The sequence below is a fragment of the Motacilla alba genome, chromosome 4A (assembly GCF_015832195.1).
Source record: "Motacilla alba alba isolate MOTALB_02 chromosome 4A, Motacilla_alba_V1.0_pri, whole genome shotgun sequence".
Lineage (NCBI taxonomy): Eukaryota > Metazoa > Chordata > Aves > Passeriformes > Motacillidae > Motacilla > Motacilla alba.
Genome location: NC_052045.1, coordinates 15355400 through 15378767, shown reverse-complemented (window position 1 = coordinate 15378767; position 23368 = coordinate 15355400). Strand labels below are relative to the sequence as shown.

The 23368-nt window shown below is 49.6% G+C and overlaps 1 protein-coding gene across 14 annotated transcripts in view; it reads right to left on the bottom strand.

Annotated features, from left to right (window-relative positions):
- The window catches only part of ARHGEF9 (Cdc42 guanine nucleotide exchange factor 9), a 201356-nt gene that overhangs the window by 70300 nt on the left and 107688 nt on the right, over positions 1-23368 (bottom strand). The window contains exon 2 of one of the 14 annotated variants that reach the window (XM_038123215.1): positions 17970-18094. The exons of the other annotated variants lie outside the window; for them this stretch is intronic. Coding sequence (XP_037979143.1) covers positions 17970-18068 — 99 coding nt within the window. The 5' untranslated portion in view covers positions 18069-18094. The remainder of the gene's footprint in view (positions 1-17969; positions 18095-23368) is intronic. 14 annotated transcript variants of the gene reach the window in all.

The following is a 23368-nucleotide window of genomic DNA, read 5'->3' as shown; positions in this document are numbered from 1 at the left end:
TCAGCCTTCCCAGGGATTTTCCCCACAGGTTTCCGCAGCAAACCTCCCAGAACTCAGTCACAAGCCCTCCCTCTAGAGATGCTCCTTCACTCCCAGCACCCCAGCACAACAGGTGAGTGCTTTACAACAGCAAGCAAAGCCAGAGGAAAGGAAGGAAACCATTCCTGCTGAAGGGCTGGGAGGATTTTGCTTTCTCTTCCTGTCTGCTGGCATTTCCAGGATGGAACGTGGCCACTGGAAATGCAGAATTACATTAGAGGTGCTGCCAAAATAAAATGACAACAACAACAAACAGTAAAAAAAAGGGTTCCAGGGGACTCTGCAAGGCCCCACCTCTGGCAGTGTGTGCCAGGGATGCTGAACTCTGTCCTCACCAGTGCTGGAGAGCTCAGAAAGGTCCATCTGGCCAAAGACCCCCACTGCCTCCCTCTCCCCTTGCACTTTTCAGAGCCAAAGGGCTTTAAAGTGTCACTAATGCCACACAGGAGCTTCCAAGGAATAAAAAGGAGGTGCTCAAAAGTGGGAGTTTGACTCCAGATTTTACAACTTTCTCTTCCGGCCATGCCTTTGTGGCACCTTTATCAAGATAAATAAATGTCCCCATCAAAGCACGCAGGAAAATAAAGAATAAAAGGAATAACAGGAACAGCTCCCTGTTACAGGAGCTGGTGGAACCTGTCTCACACTGTTACTGGAGCAGGTCTGCAGCAAATCCACAGGAGCCAAAGGAGAGGAAGGGAAGGGGGATGCCTCTCCCAGCCTGTATCCACAGCACATCCTGATGAAAAAAGCCCAGGAACACCACCTAGGATGGCTTCCCAAAGCACATTTACAGAGTGACCTGTGAGCCAGGGGTCACAACTCCTCCCAGGCCATTGCAGGGTTTAAATCTCTGAGCCATGACCCAGCCGTGTCCCTGCAGAGGGACTTTGCTCCAGCTCCACATGACAGGACCAACTGGAAAATTATTCTGGGGAACGGGTGAGCCTCTGCCTCCAATCTGGTGCATTCTCCCTGGCTCTGCTCTCTTCCCAAGCCGGGATGCACAACTGGACAAGAACATCTGCTCCACCTCAGTCCCTGCCTGCAGTGAGGCAGTCGAGGATTAAACATCTTTGAGTGAAATCAGCCACTACTGCAACGTTTTGCTAAATATTCCCAACACATCAACACTTACTGGCTTCTTATGGGCCAACCTGAAGAAGATATCAGGGGCTTAGTGGTCCATGGAGACTGAAATGTGCACAAAAGGGCCATTCAAACCACTCTCACCTGTCCATTCCTCTTTCAGGGATAAATAATCACTGCAAGCCCACAAGATTCCAAGATCCTTTTCAGCACAGAGCTTCTCACGAATCCAAAATGCACTTTATGAAGAGCCACATTCACAAAAAACCCTAAATAAATCTATCATCATTCACCATCTCCTTAGAAAACTTCAAGGACCTCAAAGTTCCCAGCACTATGGTTTCTGGGAATATGAATAATCTTTAAGGCAGGAAAGTGTTTCTCTGTTAGATCATTTATTACTGCATCAGTAGAGTTGTAACAGTAAAAAATGAGAGCTCTGGGTAGTTCCCTTTCAAATCTGTGTTACATAAACTGTGTCCTCCTCCACGGGAGCAGGATGCAGGAATAGGAGCAGGCTGTGAGGGGAGGAGGGAGAAATGTGGTGAGTGGATGCCATTTGCTCAAATTGTTCTTGTACAGAGCTGCCCTTTGTTCATACAACATAAAAGCCCTGTAAAACCACAATAGCATTTCCCACACTGTGTTCACCGGCCCTTCCACAATGGAGGCAGCCAAAACAGCTTCAAAGAAGGATACACAGAGGGTGTTCAAAGAAATCACTGCTGGGGGGAAGGACAGGACCCAGCAGAGCTGCAGAGAGCCCAGCCAAGGGAGAGCACGGCTCTGCTCCCGGTGATCCCGGAGGGGAGGCGCCTCACACTGCCTCAGTGGCACCAACACAGCACAGGCTGCTGGGGCTGGGAGTCTGCTGGGACCTCCCAGACCCTTCCCAGCTCTGCTGGGACTCACTGCCATGAATTCCCAGCACAGCCATGCCCACGGAGTGAGGAGAGGAGCAGTGCACCCCAGGTTCCAGTCCCACATCCTGCTGCTCCTCCCAGCCAGGACAGCCGCTCAGCTGATGGAGCAGAGCACAGGAGAACATCACCCAGCCCATCCTGCTGCACTCCTGCTCTTGCATAATCCCCCCAGAGTCCCTTTGATGGTGTGTTTATTTTTAAACCTCTCGTCAGGAATTATACAAAGTGAATAATGCCCAATCTCAGTGAACAGCCCCACGGCTCATTCACCAAACACAGGGGAGGGCAGCTCCACTTGATTTGCTCATTCTCTCAAGAGGTGCAATCACCCAAAGGTTAAGCACAAGTCAAAGAATTTCCCTTTCTGCTTTCAAGCCCCTTGATGAATTTAACTAATGACTGGATTTCAGCTGAAAGAGGCTGATTGGAGTGAGAGTCTCCCATATCCCATATTCTGGGAAGGCTGCCACACTTGGTTGGAAGCTTTATCTATCTTTTATTTATCTGTATGTAATGTGGAGAGTCAGTACAGACAGAAAGGGTCCTTAGGACTGGGTTGTTCTGTTTTTCATTGATTTCCACTTTCTTGAGAAGATCTCACCTGGCAGATAGGAAAATCACCTGGCCTCAGCCAGGCTGCAGCAGCAGAGCCCAGGGGATGGCATTAGTCTCATTTTCCACCTTATTTTGATTATTGCCCGTGTCATTCCTATTAATAACAGCAGCCACAAGGCAGGGCCATGGATGGAGAGCTGAGTAAAACCCTGGCAGCAGTGAGGAGGAGAATAGAAGGTGGTAATGAGGCAGAGGGACCCCACTGAAGCACAGCCCACGCAGGTGTGAGGTGTTTGGATGAAGCATATGTCACCCTAATTGCTCCCCAACCCCTCCTGTGGATGGGGCACACACCAAGCCTCCCCTTGCCTCATGACACATCTTTCATGTGGAGTAATTACAAATAACCACTTGCCATCATCTTTTAACTCATATAAATGCTGAGACTGGGGCTAGAAGCCCAAGTTTGAACTGCTCCAGGGCAAGCAGCACCTTCAGCAAGCAGAGCCAGGGCAGCTGCAAGGGCTGTGGGCTCGGGGCAGGCAGGGGCTGTCAGCACGGATCCCTCACTGCAGCACTCAGCAACAAACAATAAACACCTCCAAGAGCCAAACCTAAGATCCTCACACAAATCCCAGCCTCCTGCCCCCAGAAGGGACTCCTGACATTCCCAAGCCAAGGCCACAAATGCCTCACAGACCTGGAGTTGTACTGAAATCCCTCCTGAGCAGGGGGCTGGAGCTTTGATTTCCACCCAGCCCAGCCTCAGGGGCTGAGCCTGCAGGAAGCTGCCTGGGTGAGGAGCAGTCAGGATTCCCAGGGTGTGCTCCCAGTTCCACAAAGTCCCAGCCCAGCAGGCACTGGGCCCACTAACAGGCATCATGAACAGCCCATGGCAGCACCAGGAGGGACCTGGTGCTCTCTCAGTCACCCAAGGGGCAGAGTAAGGCAGATAAGCAAACAGATTATTACTAAATAAATACTAAGATTACTAAATAGCTATAAATTCAGCTCTGGGAATGTACAGACAAGGACAAGATGCTGCTGGGGAATGCTGAGCCCAGGGCTAAGGGACACAGCATGGACAAACAGCATCGACACCATCCTGAGCATCCCTATGCCCGTGGTGCAGCCAATCCACAGCCTCAAAACCCCTCCAGGGATGACCAAGACTTGACTGGAAATGTCAGGAATGCCAAATCCAGGCTCACTTTACCCCAAAAGCCTGTTCTTATTCGAACTGGAAAGCAAACAACTTCCCTACCATGGAGCAGACTGTGGGAAAACTGAGTTCATCTGACCAAATGGTGTTCACAAGGAGAGGAGATAAAATTGTCATTGCTCTGAGGAAAGCAAGAGTAACCCTCCTTTTAAAGGATATTTATGTTAAAATGTACATCACCTGTTACTCTGGACATGGAAGTTTCCAAAGCAAAAAGGAATTATGGGGAAAATCACACAAAGGACTCCCAGTGGATTGAATTATTTAACACAACTCCTTACAAAGGGAGCAACACACGAATCTGCTCATCCCAGATGTGGCATCTGTGTTCCTGCAGCTGCAGAAGTGCCAGCAGCCAGCCCAAAGCTGGTGACACACAGCTATGCCATGCAGCTGTCCCCAGCAGGAGCGATGGCACAAACACCAGGAGCACCCAGAGCAGCCACTTCCCTCACCCAGACCCAGGAACTCCCAGGGAAAGGAAGAAAGGGACAGGAGCAGAACTCACAGAACTCTGTGTGGATACTTTGTTCCTCTAAGAGCGACACAGCTGGCCAGGTTTAAAAATCATGGAAGGAAATGAATTCAAATGCAGGGCTAGGAATACAAACCAGGAACATCACTCCTGGATGGCCAGGAACAAGGAAGCAGCAGCAAGAGCCCCTTCATGACTGAGTCACTGCCATGTGTTCTAAAACCCCATTTAATAATGAAGCAGAGGCCTGGATTGTGTCATGTGGCATCACAATGTATTAAACACATCCCCAGGAATCCTCAATAATGCATATATTGGTATTGTAGTAAGAGGCCAACATGATAATAATTTTTAAAAATGGTATTTTTAATACTGATAACTTGGAACTTAAAAAGTGGTGGCTGTTATTAGTGCAAATCAATGCCCAGGCTGGATTAAAGTCCAGATGAATGTATTACACTGATTAAATTCACCACCTGGGCTCCTTATTTGCTGTTCTCATGTCCTGGTTTCTCAGGGTAAGTCCCTGCAGCTCCCATCTAACAAAGTCCAGGAGGGGCTTGTTGGCAGAGGAGGGGAACGACATCTCCAAACTGTTTCACAGACCCTGAGCTCACAGAAAATTTAATTAAAGGAAACACAAAAGGAGCAATGGCTGGAGAAGCAACGTCTGGCCCCAGGAATCAGCCTGGCCTTTGGGTGACTGCAGGGGCACTGAAAGCCTTTTCTCCCAAGCCACGGGGAAGCAGAGCCCATCCAGCTGCTCTTGTGCAAACCAAGAATCACCCAGTGAAAAATCCCATTGATTCCACTTCCAGTAGCAAAAGGAAAAACCAGGATGAGCACCCAGAATAAGAAATGACCAGACAAAGCTTTTTGCCACCAAAATGATGATATTCATGAGAATTATTCCAACAAAACCACAAGTCTTGCTCACTATTTCCAGAATTGCAGCACCTGGACCAAAAAGCAGCTGTGGGCATCGTGAGGGAGCACAGGGATGAGCAGTCCCTGCCATCCAGCACCCCCATGCTGGCAGCACAAGCACAGCAAACCCAGCCAGGCACAGCTCAGGTCCTCACAGCCACCACGTCTCACACCCACATATCACCCTCCATCCCCCAGCTCCTGAGAGGGCAAACAGGCAGGACTTCAAAGAGATAAAGCCAGGAGATAAGAACAAAGCAGCTTCTCCCCTTGAGACTCTTGTTAAGCCAAAGCCTGTGGCATCCTCTGGCTCTCCAGGTCTTGCACTGGCCTCAGAACACTCTGGCCCATGCCCTGCCCCACCCGGAGCTGGGAAGCACTGAGCAGTCCCAGAGCAAACCCTGCCTTCCTGCTGGGTTTGGGAAGCAGCACCCGGGGCAATGGAGAGCACAGGGGGGGCACTGCAGGGCTGTGTCACACCCACCTTTGTCCCTGGGTTCCAACAGTGACAATCCAGCTGGGATCTGACGTCATGTTCTTACTCCCATCACTTCTGCCTCCTAAAGCTGAGGGGCAGCTGGCTGGGAAGGCTGTCATTACAGGAAGGCAATGACTGGGTGCTCGTTTGAGGCACGGGATTGTCCTGCAGATTGCCAAGGGATCCCGTGAGCCTCTTACAGGGACTGGCCAGATCAGCACAGGCCTGTGCAGCCTTCCACCTCTAAGCTGCTTTGCTCAGCTCAGCCTAGCCATGAATGGAAGTCCCTGGCTGATGGCTTCTCTCTTTTCATGGACAACTGCCACAGCCAAAATGTCCCTTCAACAGGAGTAACTCAAGGCAGCCACTGGCTACAACCTCCTACCTCAGCTGGGCCACGGCCTGCATGGCACTGCCAGAGGATGGAAAGGTAAGATCGGGTGTTTTTCCAAGCCATCACCACATTCTGACCCAGGAGTTCCCCCCCAGCCCCCTGGGCTGCTCAGGGAGCCAGCAGCAATCCAGGCGTGGTGAGAACAGCCCTGAGCATCCCCATCTTCCTGCTCCCATCTCCCAGCCCCACAGCTGCCTGCACGGCCCCACACCCTGCGAGCTCAGAGCTCTGGCAGGAGCCCTGAAAGCCCTGACAGAGGGGTGGGATGGGCAGGGACTCCATCAGGACACATCAGTGTCACCTCATCCATTGTGTAATTGTCCCTTTCCCCTCTCTCCAGGTCATGCTGCACAGGACACGAGCAAGTGCTGTCCCTTCCCTGCCCCACTTCACCTCGTCAGGGGGCAACATTTGCTGCCTGGTGCAAGGAAATGAGCACCTGGATGGTGCTGGAGAGATCAGCTCTCTACCAAGATAATTCTATTCAAAGTCTAGAGGGCAAAGCTGTCACAGATGAAGTATGTCTGTGTATTATCTGTTGGCAAACACGGGACATAATGGCAGCCACTCAACTTAATGGCTCGAATTCCAGCTCCTCCAAATGAGCCCATCGCCCTGCATGTAATCACAGAATGTATTTAAAAGTATAATTTCCATCCAAAAGGACCAGAGCTGGAGCAATATGACTCATGCAGCTCCCTGTGCATTGGGAAACATGTCAGGAAGCTTGGGAATTTGTGAGCCCATTGCCATCTGTGTAGAAACTGGGCCGTGGACATGATTCCTCAAACCATTCCTCTGGCATCCATGGAAGCCTGGAGGCTGCTGAGCCCCCACAGTTGGGCCTTTGCCTCTGTCCTGCAGAATCTGCCTCTGCACCCAAGGGAGCAGAAACTCTCTGAAGCACAGGGATACAAATACTAAGAGAAAGGCAATGGAATTAAAAGGCATCTCTCCCCATGTACCTATTCCAGCACTCCAGAGCTCCACAGTTACAGCTGCAAACTCAGCTCCATTTCTGCCATAACAAAATCATCTCCACATAATTAGTGTGCTCGTGTTAAAATGGGTACAAATGCAGGGGAAGAGGCATCCAAATATGATTTGTTTTTCAAGACAACGTGATGTTTTCCCTGGCTAATAGATTCGATTCATTAAGGAATAACAAGAGCCAAGCACCACTTGCAGCAAACCTTGCTGCTTTTAGCAGTGAATTATCCATCCCCAGACTGGTTTGCACACTATTCTTTTTTACCTGCTATGACTTGACAACCTTTTTTAGTCTAACCTGCCTACACACGGCTTACAAAATATCTCTTCTGTAACTACTGCTTAAAATCCTGCTTATTCCTAATTTCCTTAATGGCTCAATTAAGTCCCCAGCACTGTTCTGCTTTGGGACTGGATGACTTCCACATTCACAAGCAATTTTCAAGGTACTTGAATAGTTTGTGTGAGCAGGTATTTGCACTAGGATTTGCAACACTCTCTCAGGGCAAACATCTGAATTGTCTGAAGGGGTTTTGAATGAATAATTTCCTGTGTTATCCACCTTCCTCTAGAAATAACACTCCATCTGTTCATGGAACAGTTCCCTTCTCTTACCGAGGCAGGAGGAAGGTCACGCAAGGGAAAGAAAGATTTGCACATCCCCAACGCCCTCCAACAAAACACAAGGCACGTACCTGGCCAAGGTCATTAAGCAGTCAGGGGAAGAAATACAGCTGTCAGGTTAAGGGGAGTGAGTAATCACCCAGTGCATCATTGCTGCGACAAGCACCCCAGGACACGGGCTGGAGTCACAACATGTCCTGTGCAATTAATCACTAATCACAACGTGCTACGGAGAAGGCAAATGGCAACTCCAGAGGTGAACCAAAACGTTACCTTCAAAACACCTAAGCTTAAAAAAACCCCAAACCTGAAAAAACTCAACTGTCCAAGCTGAGGGGAAAGGCAAATGGAGTGTGTATAAAATCCCTAGCAGCCTCTGGGTGGGAAGCAGCTCCTCTGGGTCGTGATTCACCCCAGAAGAACTGGCAGCAGCAGAGCCCATGTGAAGCTACTCCATGGCTGTGCCGTTGTGGAAGATCTGCCCTTTCCCTGGCCTGTCCCACTGCCTGGTCCCACAGAACCCTGCAGTGGTTTCCATGAGAACAGCAGGGCTCTGCTCATCCTCCCTGGCTCCTTGTGCAGAGCTCCTGCCTGGCCTGGGCTCTCTCCTCCTGCATGTTTGGGATAACCACTGGCAGTAAATTGGTCACTCATAGCAGCTGGATAGCCCTCGATCCAGGAGCACTCACAGTCTCAAAGTTACCAAATCATTAAGGCTGGAAAACAGCTCCAAGGTCATCAAACCCAACCTCTGACCAGACACCACCGCACCAGTGAGTGCCAGGAAGGAACAGGGTAAATGCAAGGGCTCCTCTGGCTTCAGTTCAGAAATGATCCAGGAGCCTCACAGACACCTGGGCTCCTACTCTGAAGAAAAGCAACCAGCTTCCCTCTCAGTCAGACCTCCAGAGCATCTCGACTTTGCCTCTGGTGGAAAGGAGCCTCCAGGAGCAGATCCTGGATGAAGGTGATGCATTCCCGGGCTGGAGCAGTGGGCATCTGATCCATCCCCCCAGACTGCCCAAACTGCAAGAGGTTCTTGCTGTTCCCTGCTTGGACAGGGCTGGGAGAAGCTGAGAATTCCCTGCAATCCTCCTGCACCCATCTGAGCACAGCCAGCCTCGTGTGAAGCTTTGTCCTTACTGAGGAGTGACACCAAAGTCCATGGGAACACCTGGGAGCCCACGTTCATCAAACACCTCGGGATCGATCTTCCTTCAAGGAACACACAACCCTGGTGGCTGATGGACAATTCCAGTGCTGTTTTCCATTTCTAGAGCAAAACTGGAGTAAAGCATGAATGGCAGTCCAGGAGGTTGGCACACACAGTTACAGAGAGATCTGAGAGCACACAGAGCTTGGGTCTGGATTGAAACATGCCCAAATGGAGCTGTCAAGGCTGAGTCCAAGGAATTCCCATCCAAGGATCCACTCAGGCTCAGCCTCAGCTATTCCATATATTATTTGCCTGGCAAGCAGTCTACACTCAATTATATCCAGTATATAATTATTACTCCTTTCAGACATAGGCTTTCCCAATGCAGAACACGGAAAGGATGCCTTAAAGGATTGGGACTTCTAGGACAAGAAAATCCAGAAAAGAGACCAAATAACAAAGGTGGGAGATTCTGACCGACTGGGAAATCTCCAGCTCTTCTCAGTGTGACTTTTTTTTTCAGTTAAAACCAGAAGCTGAGTGTGTGACCTTCCCTCAGATGTTCCATGTGGTGGGCAGGTCATGCCAACCACACTGTGGATGGGACAAGCATGGCAAAGGGATCCACCCAGGGAATTTGCAATTCAGTACCACAGGAGATTACATTAACTGATAGTGAAATATGCCCAGATCTCTGAAATAAAACTTTAGCTAGAGTTATTCTGACTAATTGCTGAAAATCAGAGCACGTACCCTCACTGCTCTGCAGCCCATTTCATTCCTCTCTCTATCACTGGAGCAATTTCCAAATTTTTCCAAGGCTACGCCAAGTCCTGCCCCACTCTCAAATGTACCATCATTAAGAACTGATTCTGTTCTTTGAAGGCATCCAAGATGTTCTCTTCAGGAAAGTGCTTGCTAAGTACCCTCCTGAAGACATCTGTAAGGAATTTTTACTACTGGCCTAGATATTTACTTCACCTGGAAGAATTAAGTGGCTCAAAGGAGCTTTTAGTTGAAGTAAATCCTCATTTAAACAAGCCCCAGGAAAGTGGACAGGGAGTTCCAATTGCCTCATTTGCTTTTGTTTTATGACCCACTCAGAAGAAAAGAAACAGGGAAGATGGAAGTGATCTGTGTCTCCCAGGTTTCTGCTGCTATTCCACACCTCACTCCTCAGTGCTCTTCTCTCCTCCAGCACTGCCATGGAAACAATAAATTATCCTACTCTCACAAATTTGCACAATCATTTTTATGGTCAGCGCTGCTCAAGAAAGGAGCTGCCTTCCTGAACTGCACAGCTGGGGCAGCCAGGGTGTGCATCCAAAAGGAAGAACTGTGGAAAAGAGAAATTGGAGACATGTGGCCAGTGGCAAGAGACGTGGCCAAGGGGTGGGATGGGCAGCTGGGCCAGTGCTTCCATGGTCAGGCATGATGGAAAAACCCCTTCTCCTTCCTATTTCATCTGTAATAGCTGGAGTCAGGGAGAACCTGGGCATCTCAAAAGCATGGAAAGGTTCTTCCTTGGGTTTATGTTGGGTTGGTTTCCTGGCTCAGATCCTGTGTTTCCTGGAGCTGACACAGGTGGGAGAGGCTGTCCCAAGTCTGCTGTTACCCCCCAGGAGATGGCATCGTTTCCACACCAACATGATGGAAAAAAGGATCATTTCCCCTCCAGTTCAGCTGCAGTCTTTGATAACCTGGATCACAGCCTGAGTCTGCTGTCACACAGGTTTAGGATCCTGTGATGCAGCACAAAGCAATAAAAAACAAGTGCAAAAAACCAAAGCCAACATTTGTTGTGGTCTTTGATAGCTTTCCATCTCCATGGCAGTGTGGAAGAGGTGATGCTCTCCCCTGACATTCTCTGCTGATATCAAACAGGCAAACCTTGGGAATGCATCTGAGAACTGAGAAACAGCTGACAAACAGGAAACTAACTCATTCCAACCCCATTTTCAATGGGAGAGATGCTCCCAGGGCCAGGAATCACAGAGGAGCAGCGGTGGCAGGGAGTCAGAGAGGAATGCACTGAAATGAGAGCAAGATCCATGGGAGGCTGTAACATTCCCTCCTCCATGCTTGTTCTGCACCAAGCAACTCATTCCAGACAGATATCGACAGCGTGGGAGGCATTCAGAGAAAAAGCAACAAATTTTATCAGAGGTTCTGGAAGGATTAATACCCAGGAAAAGATTAAACCCATTTAAAGCTCAGCTAAACTCCCATTTCAGAGCCTGCTAACACAGCTTCAATAGTTCCAGAGAGGTATTAGTTATGTATAATGGGGAGAGCTGGGAGTCTGGAATGGAGAAAGGCTCCATTTTAACCATCTGAAAGGAAAACACCAACAAAGGATTTTAAACAGAGGATCAACAAGGTGAGAAATATTAAATCAATTAAGGAATTTTCCCAAGGCAGTCCAGGAAGGCTGGAGGGAGCAGAGCCAGGGGAGAGCCCCTCTCTGAACTAGGAACCAGAACTCTCCAAACCATGAGAGCTTTAGATCCCCCAGCTACCCCCAGCAGCCCCAGCATCCCTCCTGGAAGGAACACAGTGCTGCCAAAAACTTGAGGCAATTCCTTCAATTCCTTCAAATCCTTCCATGCTTTTGTGCTAACAGCCTGTGGCTGTTGGGTGTTCAGCCTCACCTTTTCCACCCTTCTTGGAATTCATTTGTCCCAAAAAGTACCTAAGTACTTGGACAAAACCTCTTTCTCTCCTTAAAAAGGCAAAAATAATCCCATCTCTGTTATTTATTACACTCCTTGGAAATGTAGCTCCTCAAACAACTTTTAACAACTCAAATCACCAGCCAGCAAATCCAGAGGACATTTGTCAATGTTTCAAAGCACTTTAGTGCCCAAAATAGCCTTAATTAAGTAGGAATAGATATATAAATACCACAGAATATTGCAATAAAGGTGTCTGCACTATCACTAGAGCCAGTTTAGAGCACTGTTGCACTGGACAGAGCCCCTGGGTCACTCAGATGAAGAACTGGGAATATTTTTTGCACTTAGAGCTGGAGGAATTAAAATCCAGATTAGGTGCTGAATCAGGCTTTGGCACAGGTGTATTCAGGGAGCAGCAGCTACCGAAGGGAAAGGAAGGTTTTCCAGGATGCAGCACTCCTGTTTCACAGGGGTAACCATGGAAAGAGAAAATAAAAGCACCTACTTCTCTGTGAGCTCTGGACACTGGGAACACATTTTCCAGGAGCTCCTGTGTCCATCCAGAGCTGCTGTCCCAGGTGTGCACAGGCTGGGGGCACCTGTGGCTCGCAAAGGGGACCTGTGCACGCCATCACCTGGCAGAGGGACCTAAGGACAGACTTCCCAGGAGAGCACAGATCTGGCAGAAGGAAAGGCACCATCTTGAAGTGCCCAGAGATCAGGAGAGGCTGAAGTCTCATGGGGGAGCCTCCTTCAGTCCATATCCTGTTAGTCCTGCTGCACTCCTGGGGAAAGGTGGATTCCTCGGAGCTGCTCGGGATGGCAGCACTGTCCCCTCCCAGTCCCTGCTCTCCAGCCAGGGACATGCACCAGAGCAGCCAAACCCATAACCAATCAGCCAAAACCAAAGCTCTTCCTGCTGATGACACCCCAAATTCTCCTGCAGCAGCCCCAGTGTAACAACCACTCCATCCTGGAGCCACAGCCCCAGGGAAAACCCCTTGGTTCCCTGCCTGCAAATGTCTGAACCCCCCAAGTGCCAACAGCTGAGACTCCTGGACCTCTTGGGGCTGAAGGCAGCAGAGAGTTTGGAGATCTCATCAAGAGCCCTGAAGAACAGTCATTATTTCCCAGGGCTCCTTTTGGCTGCAGGTAATTGCTGCAGGCACAACAGGACCGAGGCAGGCAGTCGTGGCTCACAAGTCCCCACCAAGGTTTGTTAGGTCGTGGCCATCACCATGCAGGAGCTGGTGAGCCACAGCTCCAGCTAATTAAAACTGCAGGAGCAGAGCATTCAGCAAGTCTGAGGACAATTACCCAAGGAAGAATTTTGCCAGGACACTGTGACTTAGCCCAGCGCTTTGTGCACAAAGTGCTGAAGGAGTTTAATTGTCACCGCTGATGGGAACCCACTCTGTGACTCATCCCCAGCACACAGGGGCTGCTTTTCCTACTCCTGATTTACTTCCAAGGCCACTACTCCACCACCAGGACCGTGCTGGGAAGGGGCAATGTCCTCTGCGTTTCAGAACACCAGGCTGGATCCATGGTTTCCATTTGGGCCCATCTCTAACAGCTACCAGGGCAACTGGAGCGAGACCCAGCAGAGGGGGCTGGAATCTGGGAGTCCTCAGGAACTGGAGGTTTTTTCCTGACATAAAATAATGTAGTCTTTAAATGTGCATTTTCTGATTCTTTCAAGTATTTAACTTCTAAAATTGACTTGGGCTTTATTTAATCTTCTAAACACCAAAAAAAAAAAAAAAAACCAAAAAAAAAAAAAACTAGTTAAAATGTCATAACAAGGAAAAAAAAAAAGGAACAAAAAAGCGTAACTGCTTGAGTTATGCTCTTAGACATTTGTCAGGATAATTTTATTCCTTCCAAAACACAAACCCTTTCCAAATGGTGAGCAAGGTTTCAGTCTGAAAGCTGCAAGGTCAGAGTAACACAGGTTTGTGTTATGTGAAGCAGTGTGAGCTCCATCCCCACGCACACCTTTGGAGTGGCCATTCCCAACTCTTCCTCCCAGATCAATCCTGTCAAATTAATTCATCAGTAAGGACAGATTTTTTTCTCCCTGGCTACTGTGCGTTAATTAGCGCAAGGGTTGCCATGGGAACCCAGCAACACTCGTTAGCACCACAGAACTCGCCATGCTGGGAGCGAACGTGGGCAAGAGCCCCGCACCAGCAACAACAACGCCAGAGCTGGGGACGTGCTGCAGCCAGATTGGCTCTCTGATGGAGGCTCTGACATCTCTCCGCTCAGTGTAAGTTGGAAAAACTTCTAAAAACCTGGATATTGGAAGGATCTGTGGTGATGAGACAAGGGGGAATGGCTTTAAGCTGAAGGAGAGTGGATTTAAATGGAATATTGATAAGAAATTCTTCCCTGTGAGGATGGTCAGGCACAGGGTGCCCAGAGCAGATGGGGCTGCCCCTGGATCCCTGGCAGTGCCCCAGGCCAGGCTGGACACTGGGGCTTGGAGCAGCCTGGGACAGTGGGAGGTGTCCCTGCCATGGCACGGGGTGGCACTGGATGGGCTTTAAGATCCCTTCCAATCCAGATCCTTCTGGGACTCTGTGACATCAGGACCAGTTACTGTGAAGGTCAGTCTAAACACAGGCTACATTTTCCTGATGTTTTAACAAATACAATTTAGGACCCTGGCAGGAATCAAAGTGAAGCAGAACAGGTTAAGCTGAGAGGGTATGAAAAAAGCTCAGGCATGTGCCCAGCCCCAGGCACTCACTGCAAATAGTTATCAATAATTGTCAATAAACCTAGTCCAGCTTAAAGCCTGTGGAACAAACTGCTGTCAGCAGCAGGGTGAGCCATGGCAGTGACCAGGCTGCTCTGGAGGGGTCCCAAGCACCCCCTGCCTGGAGGCATCTCCACTCCCAAGCCTCTGTTCCTCTGGATTTGCAGCCCTGTGACACCCCAAGGGAGGTTTGTCCATCATCACATTCCTGTCTGGTGATCAGACACTCCTCTTAAGAGCCTGGATTTTGCTGGGATCATCCCACACCTGCTGGTTCCTTGCTCTGAAGCAGTTCTGCTCAGCAGCTCTGTCCTCAGAGCACTCACAGAGCAGCTCCTGCTCCACCAGCACCCTGCCAGGCCAGCCACGGCTCTCAGTGCTCACCTGCACAGACACAGCCTTCATTGCCCTGTCGCTGTCCCTGTGGAATTCCACTCCTGTGCAATGCTTCCCATCAGTCTGCCCAGTCCCAGGAGGCTGCACCACTGTCTGCCACAGGCATTAATCCCTCCTGGAAATCCATTTTCCAATCCATCCTTGAATCATACCTTGCTTTTTCCTGGCCATATCACACTGTCAGCTCCCTGTCAGCCTTTGATCCCCTGCTGGAGGCCAGGCTTTGTCCTGGGCACGGGCTGGAAGCTGCAGCAGGCCCTGCTGTCCCTAGAAGCCTCACACTGCTGCCCTGCACTGCAGGGACCCTGCTGCCTGCTTAGCTGGAACCCCGGGAATATTCCACATCCTCCTCTGCAGGAACATTTAAGGCTTCAACCACCTCTCTAAATAGTCCACTTTCACTATCTGGGTAAAATTAAACCCAAATCTCAGCACAGTAATAAGGAAGGTATTTCAGAGGCAGAACAAGATCCCAGCTTCCTCCTGCCAACAAAGCCTGAAATAAAGCAGGGATTTGCCTGCACTTTGCTGAGCCAGCTCCTGAGGAAGGCAAGGCCAGGTGCTCACCAGCAGGTCAAGGCACATTGCCCTCTCCTTCACTTACTGGAAGAGAAAGAATTTTGGCTTTTCCATCATGTGAAATAGCAGAGCCCCCAGGCAGAGCCCGCCCTGCTGAGGGCAACCACCTTCCCCCTGCACCTACAAACACTAGGAAGGAGGAGTCATATATGGCATTTTTAATCCTTTTCCCTTTCTTTCTCTGCAGAAGGATTCACATGGCTTGTGTCAAATCCTGAAGAAGGACCAGGGAACCAGCCCTAAACATGTCCCTGCAGAAGGTGTGGTGGCTTCCCACATAATCCCACCTCCAAACACCTCCTCCCACTCCAGGACTGCTTCCCACTCTGCAGATCCTCCTCTCTCACACGGCAGCACCAGCCATGCCACAGCTCAGCACAGCTGTGTAATGAGAACCGACCCACACACCTCTGGATTTTAAGGGAAAGAAAGGGATGTTCTGGTTCACTAGAGCAAGTTATGTGGGCAAGCTCAGCTTCTCCAGAAGTATCCACATTAAGAAAATTTAATTTCATCAAGCCATTAAAGTAATCAAGCTGAAAAAGATCCCCATTGCCAAGTTCCTCCAGCCCTTCGCATCATTTTCTAGCAATCCACCCGCAGGAGTTTTTCTCATCTTGAATAAATAGTCATTTTTGCACCTAAGGGAAGATGAAAACATTCTCTATACTTTCAAACCTTCTCTGGCATCTCCATCAAGCTCAAATCCCTCCTCAAAACACCCTCCAAACTCTGGGGAAAAACATTTGTGCCTTGTGCTAAAAGCTCCAGAAACTTTCCTTCACAGGCTGGTGTTTCTGCAGTGACTCGCTTTCCTCTTACATAAATCAAGGGCCCAAAAAAGACATAAACAGTGAGGAACAGAAATGCTAAACCAAGGCTGGTCTCCAAAGCCCAACTGAATGAGAAACCTACAACAAGAGAGACTCAGCTTCTGGAAAAACAACTTTTTGACAGTGCAGAGCATCTGCCACGCCCCCGTGCCCGCTGCTCCACCTCAGGTCAGAGGGACTCAGAGCTTTTATGTCACACAGTCCAAGTGGAGAGAGCCCTCCTCAAACCAAGGGCACTAATTGTATTAATGAAGGCTTAAGGTCAGTACATCCCCATCAAGCCCAAATTGCTGTTGCCTGAATTAATAGTTCTCCATCCAGTTCCAGGCAGATGGGAATCCAGAAAGCACCAGTGGAGCTGGGAACTCAATGTCAATATGCTAAATCCAGTAGATTTAAATTTTGTGTTTTAGAAGAATGAATGAGATCAGGATTGGGTCTTCTTGTGCCAGGGTAGGACTGGGTTACCTACTCCTGCAGGATTCCTGGTAAAGGGAAGAATAACAAGGGAGATCAAGAATTAAGGGGAATGAAGAAAGTAGACAGGTCATCCAAATTTGCAACAAGATATGACTATACTTGGATAATTCCCAGGCATTTCTTGAATATCCAAGCCATAAAAAATATTCAGGAAAAATAATAAACATGCACACAGCCCCAGGGGCCAGAGCCATGCACTACCAGCCCTGTACATGCAGAGGTGCAGGTACATCCCACACACAATAATGCCATGATCTGATTCAGCTGCTTCAGGCCATAATTCCTTATACAAAGTGGGGCTAATGGACTTTCTATGTCTTTATTACAGAGAGAACCCAAAAACTCCGGTGAACTGCTCAGTGGGTGTGGGTGTGCAGTTCTGTCTGTCGGAGCCAACCCTGGATGAGCCCAGGGGCCAGTAACGCCCTGCTCTGGACACTCCCCTGCCAGCCCTGGAGCCAGAGCCGTGTCTCACCCACAGAGCCCTCACCCCAGATGGAGCTGCTGTGACTGAGGCCAGGACCTGCCCCAAGGAAGGGCTGGGGACGGGCAGGCAGAGGTTAAAGCAGAGGAATACGATGTGAGGAGCTGGAGGCGCCATCACTGGCGACTCACCAGTGCTCCGATCGAGTGACCTGACACAGCACAGCTGCTCTGGGTCCTCAGCACAGATCTGAGGATCTGCCTCCTGAGAGAAATCTCTTCCCTCCTGTAACCCACTGAACAGCTGAGGAGTGTTGCTGTGCCCAGGCTCCTGCAGCTCTGGAACATGTGGAAATGTGGGAAGCTCTAGGCCTGCCAATCTCCAGGAGTGATTCTTGCTCTGGTGTCTAACCTTGGGAACACTGAATGCCACCAAAACTAAGCAGCTCAAGGAGACAAGGGACATGCTTGGGGCGGGAGCACCGAGAAGCAGCACAGCAAAACCAGCCACATGCCCACAACCCTTCCCTGCAGCTCCTCAGCTCTGCCTCAACCATTACTGCTGCTTCAGTGCCTCTCAGAGCTACCGAACGTGTCTGTCAACCTCCACTGCAAACCTCCTGGGTAAGAGATGGAACACCCCCCTGATCCTTCCCTCCAGGAGTTAATGCTTTTTATTTGGCTGAATTGGATGCTCTGCCAGTCACTGCCCCCCTCCAAGCCCCCCATGTTGGGCAGGCACAGCTGTGAGCTGCAGCTCTGTGTGTGCTGCCAGCTCAGCTCTCCCCTCGTCTCCTCTCACTGCTCTTCCTAGGTCTTCTCTCCAGCAGCTTTCATCTGAGCGTTGCCCTGTACTGGGAGCTGCAGTGCTCTTGTTGTCAGAGCTTTCCTGGGCAAGGCAGATTTATCCTGATGCATGCAAATGATGCCAGCGTGCAGGAACTTGCTTCGGACAGAGCCGGGAGTTTGCAGTGCGAGGCTGCTCTGGAAATGTCACTGTGCAGGATCCGAAGGGGCCTCCACCACCTCCTCATTCCCAAGGCCATCAAGGTGTGTGCAATGCTTCCTCCACCTGGGTGAAAACACTCACAGAGTCATCCATCCATCCATCCATCCATCCATCCATCCATCCATCCATCCCTCCATCCATCCATCCATGCATCCATCCATCCATCATCCATCCATCCCGCCATCCATCCATCCATCATCCATCCATCATCCATCCATCCATCCATCATTCATCCATCTCTTCATCCATCCATGCATCCATCACCCATCCATCCATCATCCATCCACCCATCCATCCATCCACAAATACATACATTCATCCATGGATCCATCCCTCTATCCCTCCCTCAGATCTTCCAGGCTCACAGAGAACATTCCAGCCACAAGGCAGTAGCACTGTGCCTGCGTCTGGCCTCCCTCAGGGCTGCAAAACATCACTTGCCATTACTTATCTACACTTCCAGCCCCAAAATCCACCAAATTTCTCCTAAAAGAAGAGAAGTATAGTGCACAGTACTGTACAGAAGAGAAGTACAGTACACAGCTCAGCAGGTCACAGATACAAGAGCTGCTACCAACCCTGCACATTCAGCTTCTGAGCACTTCTCAGCATCTCATCCCAAATTCCTTGCTTCCACCAGCATAGAAAGTCTTTTTCTCCAGCACCTTGGCTGTTTAACAGAAATTAAGCTCAACACAACACAACCTTCTACCATACCCTCCTAAACTTGTTTTTTCCCCACTGCAAACCTAGTGCAGCGGGGCTGACAAGCACAGAGTGAGCCTAAGAATTCTAAAGAAAAATATAGAAACTGAAGAAAACCTAAAGAAAAATGAAATTTAAAACTGGGTTCCCCCAGCTGGACAACAAGGAAAGCACCTGTGTCCATGGGAAAAGCTGTCATGGCCCTGCAATTCCCTCCCTGCAGTGCCCCAGGCAGTACCAGGAGTTTTTAAATCACTGTTACCTCAACCATCCTCTTTTTATTTGGGCCTTGCAGAAGGGAGAGTTCTCTCTGTTATTTTTAAACTGAAGACCTTACAGATGCCAACCTTTGCAGACCAGCTGGCAGCTGGGATGGTGCCCATGGGAAGGCACCGGAGCCATGCCTGGAGCCGTGGGGATGCTCAGCCTCCTGTGGCACAGCTCGGGATGAAAAGGAGCTTTCCTTGCTTTCCTCCACTCCCCATCCTCAGTGCTGGAAAGAATTCCAGACTCAGAGACCCCAGGGACATTCTGCAGAGAAAACTGTGGGCAGCTGATACATCAGGGTAATTCTGGAACTGAAAGCTGGAGGGACTTTCCTTTATTTTGGCTTTTTTTGAGAGTTTTTTTAGTGTCCTGCATGAAATTCTCTTCTTTCAGTGGTGCCTCTGGAAAATTAGCAACAGACATTTGCTCTGAGCTTGTAAGCTCCTGTCTGCAGTAATTTGCGAACACTGATAGAAGACATTTTGTGTCTGTGTGTGCCTTGGTTCTGAAGGTCCACAAGTGAGATGAAGGTCCCACAACAGCAATTCCTCACTCAGCTTCCATTCACTGCTTGAGGGTTTGGCACAGATATACTGAGAGCCCAAAGAAAGGGTGCACACACCTCCAAAATCTCTGTGCCATCCCGATCTACCCTCTCAGAGCTGTCCTGCTGACACAGGAAGGACATTGCCTCTCCCTGCAGCAGCCACGGCATCAGCCACTAGCCTGGCAAGGGGAGCAGAACTGCTTCAAATCATTAAACTCAGAGGAAACTGTGCTGAAATCCAGCTGGGAGACAGAAGGCCAAGGAGATGTGCAGGTGGATGGTAAACCAGCCAAAAATGCTGGTGTTGTGGTGGTTGTGGTGAGCACCAGGCCAGGCTGAGAGGGCACATCCTCCACCAGGGAGGAACAGCAGCCTGGCCGGGGCTCCCTGCAATCTTGGATTGATCTTTCCCATTGTCCATCAGCACAGGATCTCACAGGGTGCAGCATTCCACACAGTGGAAGAGCAATTCATCTCAGAGCAGCTCACCATGCTCAGTCCCCTCTCCCCCAAACAACCAGGCCAGCAGGTTGTCCTTGGCTGGTCGAGTTTGAATAGACGATTCAATCCCTGCTTCCAAACCACAGCTCAGCTCCCTGGGCCGAGCTGGGACTGTCACACTGACTCCAGAGCACGTGGGTGATTCCCACAGCCCGTGCAGATGAGTTAATTGAAAAGGAAGACACTGGGGTGTGCAGCAGCACCAGCATCCATCCATCCATCCTTCCCAGGCTGGCAGAGCCACTCCTCCCAGGAAAGCCTCTCTGCCCGAGCAGGCTTCAGCCAAGGCACTCCCCTGAGGCTTCCTTCCAAACCTTGACACCCAGGATCGTGGATGTCAGGAGAGGATGGGATCTTAACTGAGAGATAAGGTGAGCACTTTCTGCATTTCCATTTCATTTTCCATTGCATTTCCTACCCATGTCCTTCTGTGGGCAGCCCTGTGGCATTCCTGGGAACAGGTTTGGGAAAACACAGTCAGACCTGAGTGAAATCACTCTCCCTTCTCACATATTCCGACCGATTTCTGTGTTCTAAACACACACCAGCCCTGAGTAGTCTTTCTAGAGGGTGAAGGCTGCTCACCCTCTGCCTTTGCAAGGGATCAGCCTCAGGGACGGAGGGTTTGGAGTGATGCCTCAGGTTTGAGCTTTGATATTTTTCAGATCCTGTGCTGCTTTAGGGTGTGGGTCTGGGCTTCATATTAGGGGATGCTGAGGTGTCTGCACAGAGCAGGGAGACAAAACAATTCCTGCTCTAGCTGGGGACCAAGGACAAATGATCCAAACCTCAGCCCAAGAGCACAAACACCGTGGGCTGAGGAGAGAAAAACAAGGATTGGACTGCATGGACTAAAGCTGGGATTGGACAATGAACTGCAAGGTGCAAATGGAGCAGAACTGATCCAAGGGAGAGACCCCGTGAGCGGTCGGGGATTTTGGGACCATTTTGGGTCGTGCTGCCCAAGGTGGATCCATTGAGGCCTTTTAATAAATCCCTGCTTTATTCTTTAGCTCTGTCCAGCCTCTGCTCTAGGGCAGCCTCCACAAGGCATCAGAAGGAAGAAAGTCTTGGAGCAACGAAATCTCAGCTCAAACTCCTCATCAGGCAATTCTGTAAAAAGGGAGGTTCTATGGGATCCCTAAAAAACCTTATATCTGCATGGAAGAGCAACAAATTATTCATCAATCAAGGTTAAAGACCAAAAGCTCCTGTGGCACAGTGTCCTGCAGCCTCTGAGAGCTCATGTGAGCTTCCTGCAGGAGAAATGCAGCCACATGCTTATGCCACCTCAGGGAATTCATTGTGTGAAGGAAATACAGGAATATTTATTCTGCCTGCTCTTCCCAAGTGCCACAGACAGGTACACAGAAGAGATGTTGCTCACCCTGTAAACACACAGAGATTTGGGAGCAGAATTCCAGGGAAGACTGCAGGGCACAGAGCATCCCACCTGCAGAGAGCACAGCACCAACATCTTCTGCCTGGTGCAGCAAACTGGGCAAAGTCCATTCAGGAATGAAGAGAAAAGGAGATAAAAGACAAGCCTGGCATCCCAGCGGAGGAAACATCCCTGTGCCACAGAATTCTGATGTGCACCAGGCTCTCAGTTTAAACCATTAGGGGCTTTGGATTTTCAGACACAGAGTAAAATTCCAGCTACAGAAAAACATCCCTGCTGCTGCATTTTGGGACTTCTCTCTAGGTCTGGTACAAACACTCTGCCACCCCCCAGCCATCAGGAAACATCAGCTGTAAACAACTGCCAGGTCTCCTCTTTATACACTGAGGTTTATGTTCCCTCAAACTCCCAAATAATAGTATATTTTGTTATACTGGCCAAAAAATAACCTTGAAAATATGCAAAGAGTTATGATTTCTGACCTTCAAAATATTGTACTTGTGACATTTCACTTTGTTATTCCAGCCATGGACAAATGGTTCTGCTAAAATATCTGTCACAAAGCAGTCCCCTATGCCCAGACCACAATAATCTTTTTAGCAACTAAAAAGGTTCTGCTAAACCATTATGAACTTAACTCCAGGCAGGAAAGAAATGGAAGAGCTGGAGCACCAAGGCAGCAGCTATTCTTGTTAAATTGGTCTCAATTTTTCAAGGATCCTGTTGAACATTATAGAGGTCACAGCCTGCACCACTGTGAAAACCTAAGAAGTCTCTAAAACCCACGGAGTTTAATAAGGAATGCCATATTCCCAAATTGCCTCAAATGTTTTACAGGGTATTATGACTTCCAGTTTTATAGGTCCAAAACACTAACCAGATAAAAAGTCTATTTTCTCCAGATTTTCAAGGTCCAATTTTTAAAAGGCCAGAGGCACAAACTGTTCCTGTGAGCCAGGGAAGCCTCAGCCATCAGCTTCCATCACAGACCCAGCTGTCCTTCCCAGCTCCCAGGGCTCGTCCTCCCAGTGCACAGGAGTTGGTTCCCATGTTAACCTGGTGCCATTTACTTTTCCCAGCTTTCCCTCTCACAGAATCATGGAATGGTGTGGCAGCACCCATCTGGTCTGTGTCACCAAAGGAAGGAGGATTGCAAAGAGTGGTTTGGTTTGGAAGGGACCTTAATGCTCATCTTGCTCAGGCCGTGGGCAGGGACACTTTCCACCATCCCAGGGTGGCTCCAAGCTGGCCTTGGACACCTCCGGGGATCCAGGGGCAGCCATAGCTTCTCTGGGCAACGATGTTCCCAATGTCTGAAGCTCTTTTAGTATTTTTGAGATTAAACTTCTCCTAAAAATCTGAAATCACCTGTCATGGGACCCTTCAGGCTGAACAGCATCAGAAAATGAACCTCAGGTTCCCAGGGAATCATGGTGCCCACTTTCCTGGTTGTACAGTTTCCCTAAATCTCCTCCATGTAGGTCCCTATTTCCCATGAATGGACTAAAGTGGTTTATCTTCTTCTCCCTCCTCCTGCCCTCATGGCCACACTGTTCTTCCCTGGCAGCCTGAGGCCCTGCCCACGGCTGTGCCACACCAATTTGCTGCTGGACACCACAGGCAGTCCCTGGGCTCAAGGCAGCTCCATCCCTGGCCTTGACAAAGATATGCACACAGGGACAGGAGCGATGGCACTGATGGTGCTGCTGGTGCCTGTCCAGCTGGACTGAAGCCGTGACATTCCCTGGGGTCACACAGTGCCTTTCCAGGCACTACCAGTGGATTTACACTTTTCATCTACTCAGTGCTGGGGCTGTAAAATTTCGTCTTTTTTCTGTGCTGCCCTTTGCTCCCAGATTAATTTCATTAATAGCTCTTTTTATGGGCACTGTAAAGCACCATTCTACATTTGGGC